The sequence below is a fragment of the Macrotis lagotis genome, chromosome 2, assembly GCF_037893015.1.
Source record: "Macrotis lagotis isolate mMagLag1 chromosome 2, bilby.v1.9.chrom.fasta, whole genome shotgun sequence".
Taxonomy (NCBI): Eukaryota; Metazoa; Chordata; class Mammalia; order Peramelemorphia; family Peramelidae; genus Macrotis; species Macrotis lagotis.
In genome coordinates this window covers 11,338,035-11,361,706 of record NC_133659.1, presented here as the reverse complement: position 1 = coordinate 11,361,706, position 23,672 = coordinate 11,338,035, and the positions used below count along the sequence as shown (strand labels likewise).

General features: G+C 44.1%; 1 protein-coding gene across 1 annotated transcript in view; it reads left to right on the top strand.

Moving 5' to 3' along the window:
* The window catches only part of IL12RB2 (interleukin 12 receptor subunit beta 2), an 81,532-nt gene extending 59,599 nt beyond the window's left edge, over positions 1 to 21,933 (top strand). The window contains exons 11-16 of the mRNA XM_074221224.1: positions 6,759 to 6,857; positions 6,972 to 7,130; positions 13,063 to 13,200; positions 16,939 to 17,026; positions 17,353 to 17,452; positions 19,269 to 21,933. Of these exons, the coding sequence (XP_074077325.1) occupies positions 6,759 to 6,857; positions 6,972 to 7,130; positions 13,063 to 13,200; positions 16,939 to 17,026; positions 17,353 to 17,452; positions 19,269 to 19,811 (1,127 nt within the window). The 3' untranslated portion in view covers positions 19,812 to 21,933. The remainder of the gene's footprint in view (positions 1 to 6,758; positions 6,858 to 6,971; positions 7,131 to 13,062; positions 13,201 to 16,938; positions 17,027 to 17,352; positions 17,453 to 19,268) is intronic.
* Positions 21,934 to 23,672: the final 1,739 nt, after the last annotated feature.

The window sequence follows — 23,672 nt, the reverse complement described above, 5'->3', positions numbered from 1 at the left end:
GGCAGGCGATATAATATGCACACAGAAAGAGAAGTTTGGGTATATTACAGGACAGTGTTTTATACATATATCATGCCTATATTGGTGTGTTCTGAATATAAGTTGTGTATATGTGTGTATATGTGTATGTATGCATTATGCTTCTATTTCTTTATATTCTCTATGCACAAAATAATGTCAGGGGCAACTAGGTGGCACAGTGGATAGAGTGCCAGCCCTGGAGTCAGGAGTACCTGAGTTCAAATCTGGCCTCAGACACTTAAGAATGACCTAGTTGTGCAGCCTTGGGCAAGCCACTTAACCCTATTACCTTACAAAAACATAAAAAAAAATAATTAGTCAGGTCAGGTAGGTGGTCCCATAGTGGGTAGAATGTCAGTTCAGGAATCAGGACCACTCATCTTCTTGAGTTCAAATCCAGCCTCAGACACTAACTAGTTGTGTGACCCTGGGCAGTCATTTAACTCTGCCTTAGTTTCCTCATCTGTAAAATGAGCTGGAAAAGAAAATGACAAACCATTCCAGGATCTTTGCCAAGAAAACCCCAAATAGGCTCATGGAGAGTCGGACATCCCAGAGAAGAATGAATGGCAATCCTAGGAAAAACTCAAATGGAAGTTCCAAAATATGGTTAGGTTCCCTGGATGCCTCTGTTTGCTAATTTTATTACTCGATTGTCTCAAGCCCTGGAATATTATTTGGCATTGAGATCCACAGACACTCAGAAGAGTTGAGTCCATCAACTCAAATTGGGGAAAAAACAAGCAAAAAAACAATTGATTGAAGAGTTCCCCTGTGATCGAGTTGGCTGCTCTGTGCAATGAACCGATCGATCAGCACACGTATTTTGGATAGACGCTGATGATGGACAATTGACTGAGCCCAGAACTGAACCAGAAGAAGGATGCCCTTTGGAGAAAGTCCATTGCTTTCAGTAACTAAGAGAGATGCTTTCTAGAGAAAATGATGGCAACTCCTGTCTTTTCTTTCTTCTGTTTGCACACCAATCTTCTTCCAGGCATCTCTCCAAGACTGGTTGCCAAGCAGGTGCTACTCCACATTGAGAGAATGAGTTTTCTTATTACACTAATGAAATCACATTACAGGTCCAGGCCAAAAAAGAGCCAGAAATGATTCTAGTAAGAAGGATAATTAGGTAGCAGTATCCAACCTTGAATCCTTCCTGAGACACCTACTGGCTATGGCAAACTCTTTGTGCCTCAGTTTCTTCATATGTAAAATGGGGATTACAATAGCTCCCCTGCAGGGGAGATAATATTTGTAAAGTCCTTTGAAAGCTTCCAATGTTAGTTATTATTATGGCTTAATCCTGGGAGTTTTTAGAGTTGCCATGGACCTCACAGATCATCAAGAGAAAATCCCCTTATTTTAAGGGGATGAGGAAATTGATGTCCAGAAAGGTTAAAGGATTTGTCCTGTGTTGCACGACTGGTAAATATTTGAACCTAGGTCTTTCAGAGCAGTAGTATCAAGCTCAAATGGAAAGGGATCTCTGCAGGCTGGCATATTGACCCAGAAAACCACAAAATAACATCATCTGTGTTGTATGGTATTTTAGTAATGTTGTTAAGTATTTTCCAGTTACATTTATTCTGGTTCAGAGGCACTGGAAGTTTTGTTGGCTGGAAGTTTGACATCTCTGTTCCAGACCCAGGTCTTGGGCTCTCTCCACTCTACAAGTTGCCTATCACAAGGCCAGACTTCCCACTAGATATCAAAAATGTGCTTCCAGGGATGGAACAGGGCTATGATTCATGGATCACCGCTGTCTCTGAAATACAGAAAAGCAATGGGCAGCCTAAGGGGTCAGGGAAAGAGAATTGTGGTAGACATCCGTTGGCCATGGCACATTGCTGTCAAAGACTTGTCAAATAGTGTGTTGCCATTGTGGCTTCACACGCAGTAAATGGCACAAATGTTTTCCATCAAGGAGATGGATGATTGGAAAGGAAGGTGAGTTGGAGTTGGACAAGCTTGGACATTACACCACAGCCATGGCAGATGAAGAGTGATGGGAAGACACGGGTCATGTAAGACAGGAAGACACAATTTGGTTGTAATTGGTTCCACTGGAGGGAACAGCCCTGTCAGGGAACTCATGGCTCTAGGGAGGCACTGTGGTATCCCCAATACTTGTCATCCCATTAGATTCAGTTAATCTTCCTGGCCCCTTCCAATTTTTCTGGCTTGGTCATTGGAGAGCTCTCAGGTACCTTCTGGACAGTAGTAGTAGGTTGGTCAGTACGAAAACTAGGATTCATAAGGTTAAAGATGATGAGGGAAGAGGCATGGGTGCAGTGGGTGCTCCTGCAGAGGCAGTGACAGGGCTACAGCTCCCACCAAGTCTCCTCCTCTCGCCATTCCCCAATGATGCTTCCTGGTTGGTTCATTGTGGTCAGAACTAAACTCCTCAGACCTAGGAATACCAAGAAAAACCCACCTCAAAATACAATAACTCAGGTTTTGACCCAGATCATTGTCTGAGCTGATGAGGATCAGGGGGTCACAGATTATCACTGGAAGGGAACTGGAGGAAGTCTAGTTTAAAGCTCTCATTTTACAAAGGTGGGGACACTCAGAGATCTAAGGTGGGTGCCCAGTGTCAGATGAGGACTGTACACCCACGAGATGGAGTCCACCTAGGGTCATACCATCCCTTCAAACATCTCATCAGACACCTTCAGACTTGGATCCAGGCGGGGCCTCCCTCAAACCTGTAATTAAGATTGCCAAACTTCACCAGCCAGGTGCAGCTCATTGGTGCATTGGTTTGTGACCTGGATGGAACGCCTATGGCCCCAGGTGGTACCCTACTTCACTCCCATGTGGGTGGGTAAAAGCAAGGTGGGCCAGGAACCCACCTATGGGAGGGCCACACAAAACGTGCCCCTGCTCTTGCACTGTGAGTTTCTGAATTGGCTTGGATGGGAAGCCTGTGGGGTGGGGGTGGGGGGCAGCTCTGCAGTCTGGAGCCTGAGCTTTGACCAAACTTAGTAGTTGGGGGGGAGGTGCCAATACTGCAAGAAAAAGCAATCTGATCAACCTAGGATTAATGGGGTGTGGGACGGAGTGGCTGTCTTTTCATGGGTGCTCACAATATGAATAGGGCTGGCTCAGGACTCTGCTGCCTCCTTTACAGAACTTCTTGGCAACATTAGGTTGGCTTCTGAAATCATACGTCTGTCTGTCTCTATTTCTCATCCTGTCTTTGTCTCTCTGTCTGTCTTTTATGTCTCTCTCTGTTTCTGTCTTTCTCTTTTCCTTTTCCTCTTCCCCATTCTTTTTTCTCTCCTTTTTCTCACACTTTTACATACACACACACACCCCTCTGGTAACTAAGAGAAAGTGGTCCTTCTAATAGATTTGCCAACTATTCAGCTACTGGCCCAGATGGGGCCCGTATCTGCTTACTAGATGATTGCAACAGCCTCTTCCTTGATGGCCCTGCCTCAGACCTCTCCCTGCCCCACACCATCTTCCTCTTAGCTACCAAGCAATCTTCTAAAGCCTCTAAGCATGTAATTTGCCCTCTGCAGTAAATGCCAGTGACTCCTAATGACTGCCAGGGTCCAGAATATCATTCTCTGAAAGTTCTTCCTAATCTCGTTCTTTCCTACCTTTCCAGAATTCCTATGCTTTGTCCAAGGTCTCCTTGCTGTCCCACACTCACAACACACAATGCTCATGAGCCACCCCTCCTCAAGTCCAGGATGCTCTCTCCTTACATCCTCCCAAGCCTGGGATGCTTCTCTCCTTCCATCTGCCTCCTGGCTTCTTTCATGTCTCAAATCTTGCCTTCTGCAGACCACCTTCTTCAGTGCTCTCCATGCTAGCACCTCCAAGATTACCTTCATTTCCCCCTCTAAGTAGCTTGTATGGTCATGGCTGTTTACACATTATCTCCCTTATTAATTGTAAGCTCCTTGAGAAGCCTTTCTATATAATTCCAAAGCTTAACACAGAGCATAGTAATAAGAGCCACCATTTATATAGCAGTTTAAGGTTCACAAAACACAGTTCAAATTGTATCTCATTTGATCACAACAACCCTGGGAGGTAGGTGTTATTATCTTCATTTTACAGGTGGGGAAACTGAGGCCAATAATGGTTAAATTGTATGACCTTGCCCAGGTCACATTCTGAGGTTGGAATTCAACTCAAGTTTTCCTGACTTCAAAGCTAGGGCTCTATCCACTTTGCCAACCAGCTAATTCTATTTCTGGAATTTAATGAACGCTTGTTAACTGATGGCAGTGAGTTAGTGAGGCTTTCTTGGCAGGGAGGTCGGGGCTGCCATTTTAAAGGTGAAATGTTTCCCTGCTCAGGAATGATGATGGCTGTGGAACAATTTTGCGAACCTTAAAGCAATATGTAAATAATTGCTTGTCTCTATCAGAACACACATGCAAGCACACACACACACACACACACACATCCACACACAGATACATACACATGCACATGCAAACACCGATATACACATACATACAATATACATCTACATGCATATGCATGTGCATGCACATGTGAATGCAGGTGTGTGCACAAATGCATAGCTGCAGTGTGCACACATGCATGTGTGCATGTATGCACACACAACATGCACATACATATAGACACCCCACACATAAACTTGTGTGTAGGCATGTGCACATGTGTGGCCGTGTCTATGAATGCACACATGTGTGCGTGGTGCATGAATGTCTACACGCATGCATATACACATGCACACACACCTCCAGAAATATAAACTTATCTAAAGTCAGTCCAACCAATTTAATTCTATCAACATCAAGTTTTCCTCAGGCTAAGCCTGGGCGAGATACAAAATTTCAATAAGGTCAAGTTCCTGTCCTCATGGAGTGGATGCTCTACCATTCTGCAGGAATAAGGCAAATGTGGATTAGAAGAATCTTTAAGGCTGATTCTCAGGTTCTTTTGGTCCCGGAACTCCTTTATGTTCTTTAGGATTATCCAGGACCTCAGAGACCTTTTTTTAATGGGAGATTATAGTGATCAACATTTGCCATATTAGAAACTTAAAATTTTTACCTATTAGTTCATTCAAAATCACAATTACTAAACCCATTAGATATTAACACAAATGACATAATATATGAAAATTAACTCTTTTCCAAAACAAAAATTAGTGAGCAAAGTGTCATTGCTTAGCCATATTACATGTGGTTTTGCCAATCTCTCTCATGTCTAGGTCGATTGAGAACAGCTGGATTCCCCAACTGCTGCTGTGTTGTACTGTGATGTTTTGGTTGAAGTCTGTGAGGAAAATCCATCACTAATAGATATGATGTTCTTTTCTTATTATAAAATCTCTTCTGACCCCATGGGACTAGCTAAAAGGTTCTCAAGGGCTCCCACACTTTGAGAACCTCTGCCCTAGAGAAGGACAGAAAAATGTGTCCGGATAATTCCTGCAAGAGACTCTAAAGAAGGGATAGAAATTCAATAGACAGAGAGAAGCATGGGGACAGTGTTGCCCAATGGAAGAAGCAGAGGAAGCTCTGGAGTCCAAGGACTGGAAGGACTATAAGCCTCACCAGGGATGAGTTACTCTAGCCCTGTCTAGCCTCAGTTTCTCCATCTGTAAGATGACAGGGATGGGTGAGATGACTGATGAAGACCCTTCTAGCTCTAACTCAAGAATCTCTGAATTGGAGGGGATCAGAAGCATCTCATCCAACCTGGACATGAAAAGAATCCTTTCCATAACAGAGACATCTAACCTCTGTTGGAAGTCCTCCAGTGAGGGGGAGCCCCCCTCAAATAGGAAGGTTCCCCTTCCATCCAGACAAAAATTGAGGTCCAGATTAGCTCAAGGGTGGAGCTTGAGAAGAGAAATATGTGAGGGGAGACTTGAAAAATAGGGGAGCACCAAATTGTGGAGAGTCTTGAGTGTTAGGTAGAAGATGTTGAATTTTATTGACTTGGTTGACAAGATTGTGGTACCTAAAAAAACAAACTTCTGGAGTCATGGGACATGGGTTTGAATCTGTCTTTGATGATTGCTATCTGTGTGTCTTTGGACAAGTCACCTTCCTAGGGCTGACTGCCAAGAGTGGTGTCCGAGGTCCTTTCCAGGATATCTATAACCTGTGAGTCAGAAAACTACCAACGAATTGACTTAGTGTAGGTGGTGATGAAGATGATGATAGTGGTGGTGGCGGTGGATGATGATAATGATAATGAATAGCCCACGTTTATGTAACACTTTCAGATTTACAGAAGCCTTTACAATACGTTATCTCATTAAAAAATAAGACTTTATTAAATACCTACTAGGTGCCAGACAGGGCTGAGAGATCCTCATACCAACCCTATGTGGTAGGTATTATGATGACCCCCATTAGAGATGGGGAAACTGAGTCTCAGAAAAGTTAAGAGTCAAAGAGTTATGAAGTGTTTGCCCCAGGGTTTGAGCCAGGCTCTTCCTGCCCCCAAGCCTGGCATTCCTTCCAAGTGAAGTGGAGAAGGTAGGACTGGGAAGACCTCTCAGGAGGCCCCTGAGGAATGAACATGTGTGGTGTAGGAAACTGAGGTTGGGGCAGGAAGTGGCTTGAGCTTGTCCAGGTGGGTCACCTCCTGTTGGCTGAAAATGAAGTTGGTGGTTGGAGTGGGAACCACCAGAGTGGGGAGGAAGGATGAGTCTCATAACCAGGGTACTGATTTGGGGACCCCTCATTCCTCACTTATGGACTCAGACTCCTTTTTCCTTGCAGACCACATAAACATCTACCTGTGTTATCACATCCGGCTGTGTGCTCTGTGGGGAAATGGAGTCGGCTGTGCCAGCACCTGGGCTAATCTGACCAGCAAAGGTGACTAGCCCTCTGAGCCCCTTGGGAATGGCAGGGGTTGGGGGGTGTGTGACAGAACTCAGCCTCCTGGGATGCTCAAGCTCCACCCCCATTCTTCTTTGTTCGATTTCACAGAACCATCGACTGGTCCTCAAGTCCAGAGTGTCACAGTGGGAAAAGGAACAGCCTCCGTTACCTGGGAAGAACTTCCTGCTCAGGAGCAAAGGGGCTGCCTCCTTTATTACAAGATATACCTTCAGGAGCTGCATGCCAACTCTGTGACTCACATCTTTGGTAGGTGAGAGGGTGGGGCTGGTATACCACCCCACCCCATCCTACCCAAAGCCTCCCAGTCCTTGGCAGTGACTGGAAGGTACAATAAGGCATGTATGACCATGGCCAAGTCACTTCCCCACTAGGGGCTGCAGATTTCTCCCATTGGAAAAAAATTAAAGAAGGAGCTTGAAGTAGGTGGTTTTATGGTTCCGGGGGAAGTAAAAGGCTTATTGAGTCAGAAGGATGTTGGTTCAGTCCTGGCTTTGATGTTTGATGTGACCTTGGGAACATCATAACCTCCTGGGCTTGTTTCCTCATTTTTTATAAGAGGTCAGGCTAGATGGTCTCCTTATCCTTCCAGTCTGAAATCTATGCTCCTTTCCTCCTACTAAGCTCCAGGCACCAGAAATACAAAAACAAAAACACTCCATACCCAAAACCACCCACTTCTGTAAAGACAGAAATCAAGTATAATTATACTAAATGACATTTAAGGTCTAGAAATGCTCTGGGAGAGGTACTGGCCATATTTTCCAAGCCAAGGTGGCAAGGACCCACATGATACTATAATGTACAAATCTAATATGAAATAGTCTGGTACTAGGGGGCCCTGTGGTATGGTAATAACATTGGGTCTGTAGACAACAGGCTGCTATTCAAATTCAATGCCTGGAGCGGGCCATGTGGGGAAAATTGGAAGTATTTAACCTTGCAAAGCCTATTGGGTAGCTAGGTGGTAGAGTGGATAGAACATCAGGTCCAGAGTCAGAAAGATCTATTGTGGCCACAGACACTTACTAGCTGTCTGACTCTGGGCAAGTCACTAAAAAAAAATCTTTTCCCCCATTACTTTTAAAAACTTTGAATTATTAAAAGTTTCAAATCTCAAATTCTATCTCTCTTTCACTCTTCCCTCCTCCCTGAAATGGTTATACAAGGGCAATTATATTTATAGATAGATAGATAGATAGATAGATAGATAGATAGATAGATAGATAGATAGATAGATGTTTCTATATTAATAATTTTGGGCAAGAAGACTAAGAAGTAAGAAATAAAGAGAAAAAGAAAGGAAGAAAAAACAAAAAAAGGAAGAATGCATGCAAGCTTCGCTCTATATTTACATGAAACTGGTTCTTTCTCTGGAGTTGGATAGCATTTTTCAGCAATGAGTCCTTTGGGATTGTCTTGGATCACTGTATCGCTGAGAAGAGCTACGTCCTTCACACAGTGTTGCTGCTATTGTTACAATGCTCTTCTGGTTCTTCTCCCTTCACTTTGCATCAGTTCATGTATGACTTTCCAGGTTTTTCTGAAATCATCCTGCTCATCATTTCTTATACCTGGACAAGTCACTTCATCTTATTTGCCTCAATTTCCTCTTCTATAAAATGAGTTGGAGAAGGAAACGGGAAACCACTCCAGGATCTTTGTCAGGAAAATCTGAACTGGGGTTTTTAGGAATGAAATGACCGAACGCCAAACCTGTTTTTGAGAGAGAGCTGAATGTGATGGTGTTGAAGGTCCCTTTCCCTTCAAATCTAGGAACCCATGATCCTAACCATAATAATGCCAATCTTTTCCTATATGGTTTTTTTGAAAGTATCTGTTCTATATGTTGGGCACAGTGTGGGAATTTATTTTCCTTGACTGCATATTACTTTAGAAGGGTTTTCTTTGTTCTTTTAAAATGAGGAGAGAAAGGAGAGAAAATATATGCTTGTTAAGTGAAAAACAAAATAAGTTGGAGGCAAGGAAGCATCTCCTCCTAGTACAGCAGCATCTGTCTGGCTGTCTGATAATCTGCTTTTATCTCTCCGTCCCCTTGATCTATAGCTTTCCTCCACTCCCCCTGTAGCTTAGTGGAAGGTCTACCATATCGCTCTCTGAAATCTGCAATCTTGACCCCTATTTCAGATCACCATATCTTGCTAGGCTTCTTTCCCATCCCTCTGGTTAATTTTCCTACCACAGAGCCCCCCTTTGACTAGCACTGCCTCCAAGTCCACTCCTGTCTCACATCCATGTGCCCAAGCTCCCCACCACCAGGACTCTGTCATCCAAAATCTTCGACTCAAGCCATCAGCGAACTCCCTCCCCTTCTGGGACTGGACGGCTCATCTCCTCCTCACAGCAGGGTCTGACAAGCCCAACAAGGCTGGGTCACAACCTTCTCTGTGACTCCATGACTCTGGGTTGGCTCCTTGATGACGTGATGGAGTCTTAGCTCTGGAGTCAGACAGTGTAGGCATGAGGCTGATCTGCTTCAGTCTTTCCCCAGTGGAATGTAAGCCCCTGTGGACAGGGACTGCTCCTTTTTTATGTCCTTCTACATGGCCAGGTAGGTCATCTAATCCACAGTTTCTGACCCTGAAACCTTTGGGCAGTCAAATGAAGTCCACGGACTCCTCGGAATCATGTTTTCAAAGGCATAAAATACATTATATGGAAACCACTTCTATGAGAATAAAGTTATCGGTTGGGTGGCACAGTGACCTGCAACCAGAAAGATTTGAGTTCAAATTCAGCCTTGTACACTTTCATTAGCTGAGCACCTCATTTTACCCTGTTTGCCTCAGTTCCTCATCTGTAAAATATACTGGAGAAGGAAATGGCAAACCACTCTAATATCTCTGCCAAGAAAACCTTAAATGGGACCAACAGAGAGTTGGCCATGACTGAACAACAAAAAAAGCTATCAAAATATTGATAAGCCCTAGGTACAGTCCCTGGACTAGTCCAATAATGATTGTTACCTACATTGTATAGTAGGAGGAATCCTGTCTTTGAAGTCAGGAAGACGGGTTTGTGTCTTATTATGTACCAGCACACCTCACAACTATGATTTCATTTGATCATTTAATCATTATAAAAACTATTTTATAAGGAAACTAAGGCAGACAGAGGCTGTGACTTGCCCAGGGACACACAGTGTCTGAAACTGGATTTGAACTCAGGTCTTCTAGGCTCTCTGCACTAAAGTACCAGCACTGCCTATTTTCTAAATGTTGTGAGTCTGTTTTTAGAGATTTAATTTCCATGTTTGTGAAACATCTCACAGTTGTCAGAAAAGTGCTTTGTGATCACCTAAAGGGTCATACAAATGGGAATTATTATCACTATAATTCTTTTGTTACAAAAGATAATTTTCTTCTCCTCGATAATAAACATGTGGGCTTGCCTTATAATTCCAAGTCTGAAAGGAAGTAGGATTGGAAGTCAGAAATCCTAGATTCTATCTTGTTACTGGGCTACAACTTACCTGACCTCTCTGCCCTCAGTTTCCTCAATTGTAAAACTGAAGGATTTGGATTAGATATCAACCAAAGTCTCTTCTGACCATAAACCTTAGGATTCCCTGGTCTCAAGAGGATTTGGGGTTCCCAAGGGCCTGCGACTCATTAGCTGCCCAGACTTCGGTCACCCCATTTGCTCAGTGGGGTTCGTCATGCTTACCTTACCCACATGTTGTCTGGCATTAATTGGAGTCTCTGAATAACCAAGATCCTCAGAGAGGAGGCACAATCAGACTGTTGAGTTCTGTGCTTCACATTAGGTTACCAGAACAGACTTGTTCACTGCCCCATGAGTGAGAGTATTCTGGCAAAGGCCATTTTCATAGCTAGGATACAATGCTTGCCACTCAAAAACCAAAGTGAGTTGATCCCACCCTTTTTTTTTTAAACTAAGCATTGGGGAATTTTATAATTATGAGTTGAGTCCAGTATGGCAAAAGGCTCAGTGCCCTTAGGGTATTTTTTTTCCAATTACATATTATGAAAATTTTTCAACCTTCATCCACTTGCAAATTTATGCTGCACCTTTTTCTTTTTCTTTTTTTGTTCTTTTTGAATTTTACAATTTTTTCCCAAATCTCACTTCCCTCCCCCACCCCCACAGAAGGCAGTCTGTTAGTCTTTACATTGTTTCCACGCTGTACATTGACCTAAGTTGGATGAAGTTACACCTTTTTCTACCACCCTCCTTCCCTCAGTGACAAATAGTCTGGTAAATGTTGTGCATTTACATTTGTGTTTAACATGTTTACATGTTATTTTGTTTATGAGAAATTAGGACTAGGGGAAAAGAAAGAAAACCATGGGATAGGAAGGAAAAACAAGAGAAGTTTTTTAAAAAGTGAGCATTGTATCCATTCAGATTCTATGGTTTTGTTTTTAGTTTTCCTCTGGATGAGCACGCCCTTGTCTGTAACAGGTCTCCCAGGGGTGTCTTAGCTCTCTGAACTGCTGAGATGAGTTGTGTTATTGTTAATGTGTACAATGTTCTCTTGGTTCTGCTCCCTCCACTCAGCATCAGTTCCTGTAATTCTTTCCATGTTTCTCTGAAGTCCAACCATTCATGTTTCTTATAGCCCCATAGTACTCCAAAACATTCATATACCATAACTTGTTCAGCCATTCCCCAACTGATGGGCATTCCTTCAATTTCCAATTCTTTGCCAATACAAAAAGAGGTTCTATAACTATTTTTGAACATATGGGACTTTTCCCATTTTTTAAAATTTCTTTTGAATATACGTCTAGTATTGGTATTATGGGGTCATAGGGCAGAATCAGTTTTATTGCTCTTTGGGCATAGATCCATATTGTTCTCCAGAATGGTTGAATCAGTTGACAACTCCACCAAAAGTGCATTAATGTCAGTTTTCCCATATCCTCTCCAACATTTTCCCTTTTAGTCATCTTAGCCTATCTGATGTACTTCATAGTTCTTTTAATTTGCATTTCTCCAATCAATAATGATTTGGAGGATTTTTTCATATGATTTAATCTCTTCATTGAAAACTGTTCATATCCTTTGACCATTTTTCAATTGGGGAATGACTTGTAACCTTATAAATTTGATTCAATTCTCTATATATTTTAGAAATGAGACATTCATCAGAATTCCTAGCTGTGGAAATTTTCCCAGCTTTCTGTTTTTCTTCTAATCTTGGCTGTATTAGTTTTATTAGTGCAAAAGCTTTCTAATTTAATATAGTCATCATTATTCTTTTTTCTTTTCTGATTTTTGCAAGGCAATGGGGTTAAGTGACTTGCTCAAGGTCACTCAGCTAAGTAAATCTTGTGTCTGAGGCTTGTTTTGAACTCAGATTTATCTGTCTCCAGTGCCGGTTCTCTATCCACTATGCCACCTAGCTTCCCCTAAAATCATCCATTTTGCATTTTATAATGAACTCTGTTTTCTTGTTTGGTCACAAATTTCTCCCTTTCCATAGATCTGACAGATAAGAGTATTTATTGATCTGCTAATTGACATATGGTACTTGGTCCCCCTCTTGAACACTCAGAAAGTCATTGGAGAAGTTGCTAATCCCCCTCCAACCAATGTTTCTTTTTTTTGGGGGGGGGGAAGAGAATTTCATCATTTCTCTGAAAATTTTCTTGACTGTATATAATATTCCGGGAACAGGAAAACCATAAGGAACCCAAGCCTATATTTGATATCTCTGCCAACAATATCCATATAGGGTTCCTACCATTTTGTTTAACAACTTCACCCCACTGGGAGTAGTGCTTTTAAAAAGTCCCTTTGAAAGATGACAGTGATATGGAGATAAAGACCTAGAGACATAGATAGGTAGATAGTTGTAGAGATAGATGGATAGATTAGATGGTTGGATAGATAGATGTTAGATGGATGGAGAGATGGATACCTGGATAAATGGATAGAATGGCTGGAGAAATGAATAGACAGATAGAGAGATGGATGGATGGATGAATGAGATAGATGACCAGATGGAAACATGGGTTGAGGGATAGAGAGATGAATGGATGGAGAAATGATAGATGGATGGGTTGTGCTCCCCCAACTTAAAAATTCCCCTATGGGCATGGAATGGAACCTAGTTTCTGTTGGAACATAGGAAAGTGAGGACATGGTTTATTTAAACATTTTAGCCTTTCTCCATCCCTATCCCTTCTTTCAGAAATTCCCTATGAGATGGCAACCACTTCGCATCTGATCAGGGGCCTCAAGCCTGGAGTCACTTATGTGTTGTGGATGACGGCTTCCACAGCAGCAGGAGAGGGTCCCAGAGGGAATGAGAGGGAACTTTCCTTAGAAGGTAAGATCTAAGCTCAAAAGGAGTTGCAGTTCTCCTCCATGGGTGCATCGCCCTGAGCAAGGAGGCCAGAAAGACTCAGCCTGCTTTGCCATCACTTCCCATTGCTCCATTTTGCTCTCTGACTCCTGCTAACCCCCAAGCCCTCTGACCTTCCACCTTGCCCTTGGCAACCAGTACCTGGGAGCCTTTTCCATTCACCTCATTTCACCTTTACAAGGTGGGTCCCATCTCCTATGGGCACTTCCCTGAGACCACACACCGGGGTAGTGAGAGGGCCTGGAAACCTGAACAAAGCACCTGCTCCTCCTGGTGCACCATCCTCTCTCACCAGCAGGTTAATTGACATGTGATTTTATCAGGATGGAGAACCCTTGGAATTCAAACCCCTTCCCTGGCTATAGCTCAGGCCCCATCTGCAAGGTCTGTCCCTTCCAGGCTGGGCCCACCTGCCTTGACCTGGATCAGAGACAGTCAGCGGTGGAGCCAGATCTTTCTGACTGCCAGGCTGGACGCCTATCCATCATCAAATGAGAGAACATATGAAGAGCAGCTGCCACCTTAGAGTGGGATCAAAATGGGCATGTTTGTATTGTCCAGATTACTATTATTGCCCCCCACCCCTGCACGTCTATTGGGAGAAAGTGAAATTCTTCATAGAATTGTAGAATGTTTTCTACCCAGAAGGAACAGTAAGAATGAACTACCCTCATCCCTTACAAGCCATGTGTTCTTATAGTCCTTGAGGACAGAGACAGCTTTTGCCATTCTTTGTGCCTCCGGTCCTCCTTCCGTCCCTTTGTTCCTTGCTTCCCTCCTTCCTTCCCCTCTCGTTCTTGTGAAATTGATTTTTAACCCAAATGCAAGACTTTCCACCAATCCCTGGGCAGGCCGGTCTTCCTTATTTCCCTCTCTCTCCTGCATAGGTTTCTGACAAACAGGTCATTTCCCCAGCATCTCCTCAGGACTGATAGACGTGGTCAAATTGGAGCCATGCAATTGCTTCTGGCTGCCGCAGCCACCCTGTCCACCCCGCCTACCGCATGAGCTGCCAACTTAAAACAAGTTGTTCCAGCTTTTTTATTAGCAGGTTAATTAGGGTGACCGTCTCCGAGATAGCCCATCCTCCAAAGTCCCCTCCTTATTTGGAAAGCAGGCGAAGGACCCAGAGGCGGCCAGCCCCTTGGGGGTGGCTGTAGGGGTACTGTGGATGTGCTAGGCATTCTGGGATTCAAATACAAGCAGAAAGAACACCCCTACCCCACAGACAACTTACATTCTAGTGGGGGGAGACAGCCCCTAAGAGGAAGGAGGGAGAGCCAGTCAATGGAAGGTGAAAAATAAGCTCAGGGGTGAGGAGGCTCAGAGGCTCTTCATAAATGAATGACCAAGGCCCCCCCAGGAGGTTAAGCCTCAGAGGAGGCTCTGACCACTGCCTTGGGAGCCAGAAGCTCTAGGCTGGACCCTGGTTGTGCCACTTCCCAAGCGGGAACACTTGAACAAGTCAGATCTTGCATCTCTGGGTCTCAGTTTTCCCATCTGTAAAATGGGGTGAGGCTAGTCATGCTGTCTCCCTTGGTGGACAATGTACACTACTCTACATTGGGAACTCCAAAATGCCTAAGCAAGCAGACTCCCTTGTGTCCCCCCCAACCCGACCCCACCCTACCCTGACCACTCTAGCATTTTGACCATTCCAAGGCTAATGGCCAGTCTGAAAGACTCTCTAGAATGACGCGTTCCCTCTCCGCTCCCCACCCCTAGCTGTGCGCTATCAAGCACAGAAGGTGCATGGACCAACAGAGAATGGCAGTAGGTGGGGACCAGGAGTGTTTCCATTAGAAACACAGGGTGAGGGTGGCGTAGTGGCGTTGGAGTCAGGAGTACCTGCGTTCAAATCGGGTCTCAGACACTTAATTACCTAGCTGTGTAGCCTTGGGCAAGCCACTTAACTCCATTTGCCTTGCAAAAACCTAAAAATCAAAACAAAAAAAGAAAGAAACACAAGGGTACTTTAAGAGAACCTGGAACTAGTCCATCCTTCTCTATTGGAAAAACTCTTCAACAGTCTCCTACTCGGACCCCTTTAGGCCACACTCCTAAAACCCTGTCCAGTCTGACCCTTCCTCTACAGATACTCACTAGTTCATTCGCCATGATTACAGCCCTGGCCTTGAATCTAGCCTCACACACTGGACTCTTACTAGCCATGTGGCCTTGGGCAGGTCACTGGAACATGATCTCCTCCCATCCGGGGCCATCTCCAGTTGTCCTGATCCACATCTGGCCACTAGACCCAGATGGCTCTGGAGGAGAGAGTGAGGCTGGGGACTTAGCACAGCCCCCCACCCCAATCCAATTCATGTGCTTGTCACGGCACCACCTCTTCCGGAACATCTATACATAATGGCCACAGTCTGCCTCTGGACTTGAACTCATCTGAAGAGCTCTCCCCTTTGTCCCTTTTCCTGGTAGAATCCCTAGCATCTCAGAGCGCCTTGGGGTTCTCCTCTTTCCATTCCCCTCTCAGAAGCGCTTTGCCTAATTTTTGTCTCTGTTGTAGTCTCAGAAGAACGTAAATTCCTTGAGCTTCTTGTTTTTGTCTCGATTTCTAGCGGCCAGACCAATCCCAGGCTCCTCTTAGGTACTTGGTGGGGTGGGAATTAAGCCTGTCCTGTCACAGAACAGGTTAATAAATGTTCCTGGGGATCAGTCTTTGGGGGATCCAGAAGCAGGAAGGTTTGCTGTTTATAAATGAGAAACTGAAGTGGAGCAGTTAGGGGCCTTGCCTTTGGCCACGTCACCCCCACTTTCTTGAGAGCTCTGAACACTGGGGAGAGGTTTGAGAAAACCAAGTTCTCCGGGCATTCATCATTTAGTCATTTCCTCGAATAGAAAGGGGTGTCCACAGCAGGAGAGATTCCATTCAGCTGCGAGGTTGGGGTCTCTTTCACCTCCCACATTCTGTCACTTTGACCATAGGATTTTTTTTGCAAGGCAATGGGGTTAAGCAGCTTGCCCAAGGCCACACAGCTAGGTAATTATTAGGTGTCTGAATCTGGATCTGAACTCAGGTACTCCTGACTCCCCTTGCTCTATCCACTGCACCACCTAGTTACCCCTTGAACATTCCAACCCTGCTCCAACCTGAGGGACTCTGGGGGAGTCAGACCACCTGCGCCTCAACTCTTCCTTTGAACTGGAAGAGTTCTAAGATTGTCCTCATTCCTCTATAATCCTATGAACCAGGTCAGCCCCTATTCTGCAGCTTATAGCATTAGAGCCAGGGTCTTCAACCTTTTCTGTATCTGGGACCCCTACTCAGAATTATGTCTTTAAATGTTAAAAAAAATGAATAGAAAAGATTGCAAAGGAAACCAGTCCTATTGTACTAAAGAATGGGAAACTGTGAACACGTGATCTAGCAGTTGGTCTAATTAGTGCCGCTATTTTCAAAGTAAGTGATAATTCCATATTTCTGTAAAATTGTAATGGGAAATGAAAATACCTGTGATTTCTGTAATGGCGGAGTCACAGGTTCTGGTCCCAGTTTTGTTGAATAATTCTTAATAGAAGGAATTACTGGCTTTCAGTTAGTGGATGCTGAAAATAAAATGTCATTTTTTTTTTTTCTGGGCCAAGTTTATAGATGAGGGAACTGAGGCAGGCAGGCGGAACATGACTTGCCCAGTCTTCAGATGACATTTTGAAGACAACTGCAGCAGTTTGCTAATGTTTCAGGTGCTCCTGATTGGACCGTTTTGGTGGCACTGATTGCGGTGACCCTCATTGCAGTGGGGATTTTCTCCAGGTCCCGAATTCGAGCAAAGTAAGTTGACCGCTTGGCCTCACAGCCCCACAACAGCAGTGAAGCTCCTTTGTCTTGGGTCTTGGGTCTTGGCTTCCAGATCCCGCGTGGAAGCTGCCATGTTGGACCCTCAGGGGCACAGCCCTCAGAAAGGGCAGGACGCCGCAGAGTGTCCAGCCAGACCGCCCCAACGCTGGCCTTCAGGCTGCTAGGATGGAGGCTTCCAGTCATTCAACAAGAGCATTTACAATTTGTTAAGCTTATTTATAAAAGAAAATCCTGCCATTCTGGGGAAACAAGAATCCCTGGCTTTGGGGGTCCCCTTTAATTAGCTGTTTCCATTGCAGAGTGAAGTCTGCCATCTATGCTCTCCAACCCCAGTGGTATCATCAAGACATTCCGGACCCCGCAAACAGCATATGGGCCAAGAAGTATGCCGTCGTGGAGGTAAGTGCTCGATTACCTCATCTAACTCCCTCCTCTTACAGAGTGGGAAACTAAGGCTGAGGGAGGAAAGAGGGCTCCCAGTCAGTACCACAGTGTCATTCTACCTTCTTATGTCGGGGTCTCTTTTCTACCTGAATCCAAGGTCAAAAGGAACAAGGGGATTTTCTGAGCCAGCTCCAATCTGGTACCTTGGTTAGAGAAGATGCAGGTTCTCCTTCTGCCCTGGGGGGAGCCTTATTAGCTGCATGATCCCAGGCCTCAGTTTCCTCATCCAGGGCCTCATGCAGGGGCCCCCTTTATTTATGATCCCAGAACACCAGACTTCCAGCCTTGATATTCCTCCTGTGGTCCTGCCTACCCATCCTCCCATATACACAGGTAGACACAGTTGGTTGAGCTGTTGGTCAGCCACTACATGTGGACTGATGGGCTTTCAAAGCAACAGTGATGGAAGCTTCTGGCACTACTTGCCAGCCTGCATGGCAAATGTCTGCTTGGGGAAGTCACCTTCTCTGGGCCTCAGTTTCCTCATCTGTAAAACAAGGAGGTTGGACTAAATGTTTTCTAAGTCAAGGAGGTACTGTCTATAGTGTTTTGAAAACTTTATAAATTATTAATATCTTCCATTTTCTGTTAAAAAAACTCTTCTACAGGGGCAGCTAGGTGGTGCAGTGGATAGAGCACCAGCCCTGGAGTCAGGAGTACCTGGGTTCAAATCCGGTCTCAGACACTTGATAATTACCTAGCTGTGTGGCCTTGGGCAAGCCACTTAACCCCATTGTCTTGCAAAAAAAACTAAAAAAAAGCCAAACAATTCCCATTTTGACCAAGTCCAAAATATTGAGTTCATTGCTCTACCAAGACTGGGTGGCATGGCTCACTCTCAGTCCTCTGAAGTCATAGTTGGTCATTACAACAAGCAAAGTTTCTAAGTCTTTCAATATTGCTGTTATTGTACAAGTTGTTCCAGGTCTGCCCACCTTCCTCTGATGGCAAATCTTTGTCATCATCCAAATCTTAGGTTTCTCTAAATACAGCCCCTTCACACATACAGCTTCCATCACATTCATATATAACTTGCTCAGCCCTTCCCCAATTAACAGGTATCTCCTTAGTTTACTATAAATACACATTTTTGGAGTTTGTTTTGCTTAGGACTAATCCCTCCCTTCACTTATCCTTTTTCTTATTCTCCTTCCTCCTCTTTATTCCATTTAGTGAAAAAAAAAAAAATATATATATATATATATATATATATGTATATATGTCTTCCTTCCTATGACTAGTTCAGATGAAAGTATTTGTGTAGGCTTGCCTAATAATGGGAGATATTTTTTGCTAACCTTCTTCCACCTCACTTACCTTCTGGAATATTCTTTTCTCTGTACTTTTCTTCATTTAACACCATCAAAATATAATAGGACCATTCCTAGGTTTTCTAATTAGACTCCTTCTTTGACCCCAGAGGGGTCTCCCCATATTAGAACATCAATAGCTTTTCCACTTGCAGCTTCTTATGATTTATCTCGAGTGGGTGTTTCAACTTCTCTGCAGCTCTGGACATTTTATCAGGTAGACTGATAAAGTTCCCTATTTCATTTCCATTTTCTCTCTAAAGGATTATTTTCAGTTTTGCTGAGGAAATTATTCTTGGTTAGAAATATTCATATATATGTATGTATATCCATACATTGCATTCTGGAATATCCTATTCCCAGCTCTCTGTTCCTTTAAAGTAGTGGTTACTAAATCATATATGCTCCCAACTGGGAGCAATTTGTGTATGTTATCTCACATTCTTTCTTCATTCCAATAGGATGAAATGCAGTTCCATTTTGACATTTTCTCAAACTGGAGCAGTTCTGAAGAACCTGAAACTCTAGAAATCAACGAAGTTCTCCAAAAAGCAGCCCCAACCCTCCAGGAGACACATCCCTCTTGTTGGCCAAGAAACCATAACCTCCATGAGTCAGGTAGAGAGAGCTGGCTTCAGGTTCCAAAATCCCTCAAAGTAAAGCCAGAATATGGAGTCTCCCACCCCTCAACACCAGGATCTCTCCAAGTTGAGAAAGGCCAAGGGGTTGATCCATACAGGGCAATAGGCCCTGGGGGACCAAAGACAGAAGACCCAGCCAGCCACCTTAGCGATATCCCAGTGGTCTACCTGCCTGCCAACATGGATTATTTACCTTCGAACCTGGATTACTTGCCTTCCATTGCTACAGACCCTCTAGAAGACAGCGAGTTGCACAGTCTGTCTTTCTCCATCTTCCCAAAGGGCTCTTTTCATCCCCAAATCTGTGGAGACAAATTGACCCTGGACAGGGTAAAGATTGACTCTGGGGCCATCACTCACTAACTGGCTATACACTATAGGACTTTCCTGGATGCTGCGATTCTACTTTCTAGCCCATGGTCTGGTTAGCTTGTCCTTCCCTCCCTAGAGGGCTGTCCAACATCCAAATCAAAGCAGGGGGCTTTCCCCACCTGGGTACCGCCCAAGCAGCTCAAAGTAACCAAGGACGACTCATGTTTTACCTTGAATGTTGGTATCACATACCAATTTTATTACTAGAATATAAGCCTCTTGAGGGCAGGGACTATATTATTGTTCATTTTTGTACCCACAGTATTCTAGTGGTTTTAAGCAAAGATTTTTCTGATTTGACTTCCTCTCCAAAAAGAAGCTATTTAGTTTTTGAGACAACATATACTCATCCATTGGATGATAAGAAAAAAGAACAAATCATTTTTATAGGACTGTAATGAAATAATACTGTACACTCACCAATGAGGAATATGAGGAATTCAAAGAAACAGGAAGATTTGTAGGGATTGCTGCAGAATAAAGGGAGTAGTAACATCCCTAGTAACTATCACACCAAAGATGAGAAAGATGGATGAAAAGCTGAATTCTGAGTTGAAGCGGGGGGAAACCCTGAGATCACTTCTCTTCTAGAGAAGACTCCACAAAATCTATTGCTTCCTTAGAGCTGAGGAGTGGAGGACCACAGGGATGCAAGAATGCATTTTCTGAAGAAGATAGTTTGGTTTAATCTGTTTTTCCCTTTGTTACAAGGAGGAAGATGAATAATCTGGAGAAGGGCAATGAGAAATGATGGAAGAGTAATATTTCAGGGCAAAAAAAGAATTAAAAATGCTGAATAATTTTTAGTTATCCACATTCATTTGTTGAAAATCTTAGGGGTTTTCAAATATGTTTGCCCATCTACTTGCCCCTGAATCTGGTATTCAGAGAATGTTTCTTCCCCAGAAAGTCTGCATACAGTAGAGAACTCAGCAGGGTTTTCCAGAATTAGTGCAAGCCAGCTGATGCCTCAGCTGTCACCCTTTGAAGAGGTATTTTTGAAGCAAGGGTTTTGCTTTGAAAACCAGTTTGGTCAGGAGCAGAAACCACTCCTTCTTGACTGTGTTCATCCAATTTAGACAGCAGCCAGAGATGGCATCTCATCAGCCCCACCCAACCAGCATGAGAATCCAGACCTATCTCTGTACCAGTTTACAAAGAGCAGTAGAAGGTGGGGGAGAAGGTAGGGGGTGAAATTCCCAAGACCTAAGTTCTAGTCTTACCCCCAGCCAGTCGTTCTGTGCCTTAGTTTACTCATCTGTAAAGTGAGCGGGTGGATTTCCTGAAGGTCTCTTCTGTAAAGGTCTCTTCTCTTCTGACAAGACCTGCAGTGTTTGGGATTTGTTGTTGTTTTTATCCTTTATCATCTGGATGCCCAAGTTCAGAAAGTGAAGGAACCTTCACTGAAATTCTGTTCAAGGAGCAGCTAGGTGGCGCAGTGGATAGAGCACCAGCCCTGGAGTCAGGAGGACCTGAGTTCAAATTTGAACTCAGACACTTAATAATGACCTAGCTGTGTGGCCTTGGGCAAACCACTTAACCCCATTGCCTTGCAAAAAATTTAAAAAAATAAATTCCCTTCAACCTGGGGGTGGATCTAATCCATTGCTGGCAGACCGAGTTGGTCATATCATAAGATCATAGATCCAGAGAAGGAAGGAGCTTCAACCTTGGTGGTAGGCCATGAGGCCCAACCACCTTTATTTTTTTTACATATGAGCAAACTGAGGAAGTTAAGAAACCTGTACCTAAGGCACACAGGTTGTGTTAAAGGTAAACTACGATTCCAGAATCCAGACCCCAGAATCAGTGTTCTGACCCTTACCTGAAGCCAAGGGACCCCTCTGGCCATCTGCACAAACCAGAGACACCTTCTCAGAATCCTGTCCTTAAAAATAAGTCACAAAGGAAAGCAATTAAATTGAAACAGTTGTCAACATACTTCTTAAAATCAGTTCACAACCCCCAAGTCAAGAACTTTTGTTCTTATGCCAATGGTAAGTTTTGTTAAATTGCTTTTTACCCCAAATTTTGTTTTGAATCTTTGGGTTAATTCTTTGTCTTCCTATTTGTCAAATATACAATAGGAACCTAATAAATGCTGCATTTTAAGGTCTACACAATTACTTATTTTGTTTAATAGGTAAAGTGAACACTGGCCCTGAAAGCAGGAGGACCTGAATTCAAATCTCTCCTCAGACCCTTGATCCTTTACTAGCTGTGTGACTTTGGCAAGTTACTTAACCCCACAGCATCACAAAAACCAAAAATAAGCAAATAAATAAGTATATACATATAGGTAAGATGAGGTAGATCTACCTCCAGCCAAAATGAAAAGATTGCCATTTTGGGTGGGGGGGGGAAATCCAAGCTCAAGATTAGAGAAAAAAATCAGTTGCCAGTTGCCACATCATGAGTTATCTGTTTTGTGTGTGTGTGCCAAAGTTTAAAAAATGGATATTTTAGAATTGATTTCCCCACAGTGGAGAGAACATGTGAGTTGGAAGTCAGGGAGACCTGGGTTTGAATTCTGCTCAACATTTTCTAGCTCCATGGCCTCGGATAATCACCGAATTTCTCTGACCTTTAGCTGAAGGTCATCAGGAAAGAATGGGGATCCCAGCTCAGAAGGTGGTGGCGAGGCTCAAGAGACTATTTCTCTCTCTATGACCACCTGTAAAATGTTATAAACGGGTGTGCTGACCCTCAGCCTTTCTGTACAAAGTATAGTAGGTCCCAGGCCCCGAGCAACACAGCATCGGGAAACCAAAAACCCTCTGCTTGGGTTCCGTCTCCAGGTTGTTGAGGTCAGACACGGAACCCTGAGGCTGAACCCTGAGACGGCCGTCGGGGCACTGACCCTAGCTTTAGAGTGGAGAACGCCATGTCGCAAGAGGGGACCGAGGACCTTGGCTCCCCCCAAACACTACCTTGCAGGAGAGCAGCTCTTCACGCTCAGGATACAGTTGGGGACCAAGAGGGAAGGGTGGTCATTCCTCCAGCCACGAGGGCCAGGGAGACATCAGGAGACGTCCACTGGTGGTCCTGGGCCTGCTTCCTCTTCTCTGCCCCGAACCTATCGCCTTTTCCGGGTTCTGTACTTATGAAAAGGAAAGAGAGTGAGGCGGCTAGGTGGTGCAGTGGATAGAGCACTGGCCCCGGAGTCAGGAGGACCTGAGTTCAAATCCACCCTCAAACACTTAATGATTACCTAGTTGTGTGACCTTGGGCAAGTCACCCACTGCCTTGCAAAAACCTAAAAAAGTAAAGAGAGATTGTATATATTACCAAATGTCAGCCCAATTCCTCATCCATAAATTGGTCGACATAATAGTACCTACCTTGCCTGATTTTTCTCAAAGATCAAATGGGCTGTTTCTCCCCGTTTCTCCTGTGGCCCTTGAGGAAAAACAGAACAGACAGTTCAACTCTCTGCTTTTTCTCCTCTTCCTCTTCCCCTTTCCATTTCCCCCTCCCTTCCTCTATCCTGCCCCAATTCTTGTTTCACCCCTCCCCCCATATTCCTTCCACCTTAAAATTCCTATTTGCAGTTGGCTATTATGGATGGATCCAAGTTAGGGGAAAAAAATCAGAGATCAGGGCGTCCAGCAACCTCTGCTCCCTGCCATCTACACAAGTGAATTTCTGAGGTCCTGCTTCTCCCCACTCCCTCCACCACCCCCTTTAATGGCCATGTTCCCTTCTCAGCATCCTCCTCTCACGCACACGTCCAGGTAAGGTGTGTGCATCTATCTTATGTGCATGAGTGTGTGTGTCTGTGAGCATGTGGGTGTATCTATGTGTGAGTGTGTCAGTATGTGCCAGTGTGTGTGACTTTGCTTCAGGGAGAGC